Here is a 6000-nt window from a genome sequence, read left to right on the forward strand (position 1 = left end):
GGTGAGGCTCAACGACATTCAGTCCCTGCCTAGGGCCCCGATGCAGGAATTGGTGGGACTGGATTTGACCCGAGCTGGTGCTCCTCAATGCTCGGCTACACTGCCTGGTGAGGGGAATCCCTGAACCCCACCACCTGGGATGTGCAGCTGTCACGTGGAAGAATAATCAAACCAGGGCAGCACAGGGGAATACAGCTACTTAATAAGGAATTCCCGGATACAGATGCTTAAGCGCTCAGCTACTAACCAAAAGGCTGCCAGTTCAAATGCACCCAGAGGTGCCTCGGAAGACAGATCTTTGGAAAGATCACGGCCACTGAACACCCCACAGACAACAGTTCTACTCTGAGATACACAGGCCCTTCACGTGTTGGAATCAATTTGGCGGCAACTGGGGGTGGTACTTGTTTAAAGCAGCTTTGTGTAATTTCTAAAGCAAGAAAGTGGATGTCAAGTCAAAAATGTCATTGTTCAGATGGATGGTGAGATGACAAGTGCACTGTGTCACACACACACGGTGGGCCCTTCCTTAGCTGTGTCATCATGGCTGTCACTTATGGTTCCGACAATGCATGTGGCAATGAATCCACTTGGCAACGTCATTGTCACTAAAGCACTTCATTTTTAACTAATGCAAATATGGAGTAATTCAATAAATGTTACGGTAGCCATTTTAAAAACATAGTTAAACCAAACCCACCACCATCAAGCTGATTCTGACTCACAGTGACCCATTGGGTTTCCAAGGCCGTAAATCATTATGGAAGTAGACTGCCTCCTCCTCCTCCTGCAGAGCAGCTGGTGAGTCTGAGCCGCCAACCTTCTAGTTAGCAGCCAAATGCCTTACCCACTACGCCACCAGCGTGGCTTAAAAAAATGTAGCTATAGACACTTGCCTGCTAACCAGACGGCTGGCGGTTCAAACCCACCAGCCACTCTTCGGAAGGAAGGTTGGGCATTCCTACTTCCGTAGTGATACTGCCTCGGAAACCCAAGGAGGGGTCGCTATGAGTCGGGTTTGACTCGACGGCACATAACACCACCACCACCAATAATTAAATTTTTTATCGCTCTCATATGAACTGCACAGTGAATTTACATTAAAAAAAAACTTACTTCATTACATTTACTGCATGTCTTACTTATTTAGTGCTGCTGTAACAGAAATAACACAAGTGCACGATGTTAACAAACAGACATTTATTTCCTCAGTTTAGGAATGTGTAAACCAAACCAAAACCAAACTCCTTGCCATCAAGTCAGATCCAACTCATAGCGACCCCTCATTGGGTTTCCTAGGCAGTATCACTATGGAAGTAGATTGTCCAATCTTCCTTCTGGGTAGTGGCTGGTGGGTTTGAACTGCAAGCCTTCTGGTTAGCAGTCAAATGCCTTAGGCACTACACCACCAGAGCTCCCTAGGAATGTGCAGGGGCTTTTAAAACTTCAGGTGCCTGGCATATCTGAAATGGTTGCTTCAGGCTTGGGCCCCAATTCTAGATCGTAACTTCTGCTTTTGTCTTAGCGACAGTTAACCTTGGTACTGACTTCATCTTGTATCTAAGGAAATGGTTTTCTTTGCAATCAAGAATGTTGGTAACTTGTTCCCAAGGAGCCTTACTACAAATGGCGTATCTGATCTCTGTGGTCCCAGAAAGAAATTTCTTGCAAGTCAATCTAGTAACTCCAGATCTCCTCTATGAGCCAATCACAAAAAAGCTGCACTTCCAGATGTCCTCTCACTTCCCTAAATGCTTAGCAACCAATCAGAATACTGCACCCTAACATTCCTAGTTTTACTGTATAAAATTATTTGTGACTACAGCCCAGTGGAGCTCTGGTTTTCACTTTGTGAGATACAGTGTGTCCCTGGCTCAAGCTGCCTTGGCTCTCAATAAATATTCACTTTCATTTCAAATAGATACACGATTGTTCCTCAGTGACAGGAGGCTGGAGGTCCAAATTCAGGGTGCAAGCTCTGGGGGAAAGTCCCTGTCCTCTTTCAACATCTGTGGGCCCAGCGTTCCTTGGAGATTTTCATGTGTCTTGGCATCAATCTTCTCCTGGGTCTAGGAGATTCTCAGCACAGGGACCCCAGGCCAAAGATGTGTTCTTGGTAGGAGTGAGGTCCCTCTGTTCCCTGTTGGTTCTTTCTCCTTTTATCTCTTGAATGATAAAGGTGTGACTTGAGCAAGGGCATTACTTAAGTCTCACCTGTCTGTAAGGCTGTCACTCAAGACATACTCACACTGACCCTGCCTCATTAACACATGGAGGGTAGGATTTACAACACATCACAAAATGGAGGAGAAGTGCACAATACTGGGAACCACGGCCCAGCCAAGCTGACACACATTTGGGGAAATACCATTCAATCCACAACACTAGATGTATCAGCATGCATAAGGCAAATTAGTTCCATTTTCAGATGGCAAAGGAGCAGTATTTTGGGGAGGAGGAAGTTTGCTGGCACAATGTAGTAGTACTATTCTAAGAGACAGTGAGGTCTGAAGTATTAAGGAAGTATAGACCTGTGTGTTCAGATCAACTCCAATGACAATGAAACTCTGTATAAGGACTCACACACAACACAGAAAGTAGGAATATTTAAATGTTAACTATCCAATACCAAGGAAAAAGTAAATGACATACACAACTGTATACAGCAAAAAAGAGAATAATGAATAGTTTATTAAGAGTTTTAAATAGCTGTGAAAAAAATAAAGCAATACAGTGAACTTCAACAAATCCAAGTTTAAAACTTCCAAAATCCAAACAGAGTACGATACAGTATGCATACCCATTACCTGCAGAATCTCCTGTATCCACATAAGGAGGAAGACAAACACAAGACCCATTCCTCAGGAATCACTGTTAACAAGACCAGTTCCGTAAGCAAGGATATAGTGAAGTCTACTGTGAATGAAAGCAAACCAACCTACCTTCCTCCCAACCTCCCCCCCAAAAAACCCTCAAATCAACAGTTTACAAACAAACCAGGAGAACAGTGTGACCAACAGTGACTACAATATAATGGTTTTCGTTTATGGGCATTACATGGTCTTTTAAATCTGAGAGAAACATGGAATTCCATACAGCGACGTTTGTGTTTGCGTGAGTGCAGATGATAGCTATTTTCTCTTCTTATGCTAGTAAACTACATTATTTCCATACAAAAGCACACAGTGTTAATCTATAAAATGACATCCAAGTGGATGATGATTCTTTGTGCACGTCCCCCTGCTCAGATTTTTCAAACAATTAACAGTCAAAAATGAATATCCTTCTTTAAAAACACAGAAGAAAAAAAGAAAAAAAATTAAAGTTAAACTTGGCCTACAAATTGGGGAAACCTTTTACGTGACCAGGAGGTGACGTTTCATGATGGCCGCACTAGGCTCTTCAGCCTGCAGGTGGTGAGATCCTGCTGAGTTACACTTAATGAGTCATCCAGGAGATGTCAGCCTCATTTTATGGACTTAGGTGACTAGACTGTCCTTCAAGATGTTTCAAGAGAACAGGGTCCTTTGGTTTAAATATTCAAAAACCGTCGAGTATTATCACCTTCTCCCATTTTTGTTTCCCCTAAATCATCAAATCATCCTAAGTGCAGGTTATAACCTCCTACTCTTCAATGTAATTTTCCAAACAAAAATAAAAGCCAAAAATAGAATCGGTTTTTAGCTAGAATTTGTTTTATGTTTATAACTGTTTTATGTAAAAAGAAATCTAATTTGAAAAGGCAGGATTATAGACAGGTGACTTTATAAAAATTCTTGAGAATTTTATGAGTTGAAAAAGTTCATTTCTCCTGGGCCATGGAATTCACCTACATGTATGTACTCTTAAGAAAACACTATAGGTGGGTCAACGCCTGTGTAAAACGTACACATTATCTGTAGCTTCCATCAGCCGAAGCTGAACTGAAATGGTCCTTAGCAAACATAACCGCTAAACCCATAGGCACTCCTCAAATGCCACAGAACTAACCCTGAACAGAGATGCGTACAAGTTACCATTAAATCTTACAAATGAAAAATCCACTTGGGGAAGTTTTTCACTATAAGGATTTAAAACAACACCCAATGGTAAAATGTAAACTAATGTGCTCTTAGTGAAAACAGGTATGAGCAGACTCTTTTTACAGGTGAATGAGTAGCTGTTCAAAATGTCTTTTTCTTTTCTATACTAAATATATATCTCATTTACTTAATGAAGCCACAGCAAAATACGACTATAATTTTAAAGCATAGCCTGTAAACTAGTATCTCATGATGTAAAAAATATTGCACAGCTCGGTACTCTAAGAGTGAGCGCTAAGCCCCTCACGTAGAACGGTCAAATGCTCGGCAGGTAACGGTTTTACAAGACCCAAATGCTCTAAAGTGTAGCGGCTTCTAGGGTCATACTGTAGGAATACTATTAATACTACGGTCTTAATACCGTAACGAGTCAAGGAATTCCTACCACGTATTCTTACAGTAAACACACAGAGGGAGGCTTATGACCTGGCTGCAGCGCGGGGACAAAAGCCACACATGTGTCCTGCAGCCCTGGGATTAGCAGGGCACTTGTACGCACTTGCTTCTGCAGGTGACCAAAAAGCAACTCTATGTCTAAGCAGTTGTGCAGACATTTAAGACACACAGTACTCACTTCACAAATTTTTAATCCTCTGAAGGCTTACTTTTTTTTTTAAAATTACATGTTTGTGAAAAGTTTAAAATATATTATTTAACAATGAGACAATGAAAGACCAATATATGTCCAACTTTAAAAACCAACTGGAACCTCAAAAGAAATTAATATGACCTAATCTATCTTCAGAAGTACTCTAAGCAACAGATAGTTCCAGAATTTCTAGCAGAAATGCAGAGCATTCCTCAGGTAGATGCCATCATTATTTTCAAGAATATGTTAATATGCGTTAAATAAACCCTGAAACTCAGCTTGGCCTTAATTTTCAGGCTTTACAATACTACACTGAGGTCTTCACGAGCCACTCAATACACACACAGATCTGGAAACTTCATCTCATAGACTGGGACCGACTGGTATTGGGCATGCCCAGAAGTAATGGTCAGTGTTCCTGAGGGACTTGGTGGAGGGCTGCAAAAGAACAAGAAAACACTCTCAGCAGGTGCACTGAAAAGCTGATCAATTCACAGAGCATCCTACCTACTACCTGCAAACAGCAAGGAAAGATCCTCTAATTGCAGTGATCACACACAAAGCTGCATGGAAGACTGATCAAAGCAGTCACACATAAATAGGCCAAGCTGTTTCCAAGTCTCAGACAGACAGTTCCCCTGGACTGTACGTATACATACAGTGTATGAGCACGGCCATCCGTATGGATATGAATACATGCACACACTGTACCCGTTCTGGTAAGCTGCTCTGCTTCACTGGTAAAATACATGCTCAGTACAGACTTGTACTGTCCCTGTGGATGCCAGCATGGGATTTCAATGTAGGGAAGTAGCGTAAGTGACTTCCTCCTCCCCAGTGATTTGATCCAGTGGACAAGTGCAGGGGCATTCTCACTTTTCATGACAACAAATGATGCTGACGAGACCATCCGCGTACCTGCAATTTTATCCTGACAGACTGTCTCCTTCGTTTATCCAGTTTTACAGGTACAATTTCTGGATCAATGCAGTCAGTTCTGACCTTGGTACACACACTACCAGAATTTATGTTTCCAGCATTTGAGTGCATTCTTACACACTTATAAATACTGGGTATAATCGAACTTTTTTTTTTTTGAGGTTGAGTTCTTTATTTCTCTGGATCACACCTTCCCAGTTAATGAAAGATCTTGTGGTCTCTCTCTTTTTTTTTAATGTAGTATTTTTTTTTATTGTGATTTGGGTGAAGATTTACAGAGCAAATTCACTCTCCACACAGCAGTTCACATATACTTTGTCTCATGTCACTGACCACAGTTTACCACAATGCAACAGCTCCCCTCTCACTTCCTCCCCATAGTTACCTCTT

General features: G+C 41.7%; 1 protein-coding gene across 1 annotated transcript in view; it reads right to left on the minus strand.

Moving 5' to 3' along the window:
* Positions 1 to 5003: 5003 nt before the first annotated feature.
* The window catches only part of EFR3A (EFR3 homolog A), a 111737-nt gene continuing 110740 nt past the window's right edge, over positions 5004 to 6000 (minus strand). The window contains exon 23 of the mRNA XM_042780910.1: positions 5004 to 5109. Within this exon, the coding sequence (XP_042636844.1) occupies positions 5004 to 5109 (106 nt within the window). The remainder of the gene's footprint in view (positions 5110 to 6000) is intronic.

Source organism: Orycteropus afer, unplaced genomic scaffold, assembly GCF_000298275.1.
Source record: "Orycteropus afer afer isolate SDZICR_OR568_19922 unplaced genomic scaffold, OryAfe1.0 scaffold00069, whole genome shotgun sequence".
Taxonomy (NCBI): domain Eukaryota; kingdom Metazoa; phylum Chordata; class Mammalia; order Tubulidentata; family Orycteropodidae; genus Orycteropus; species Orycteropus afer.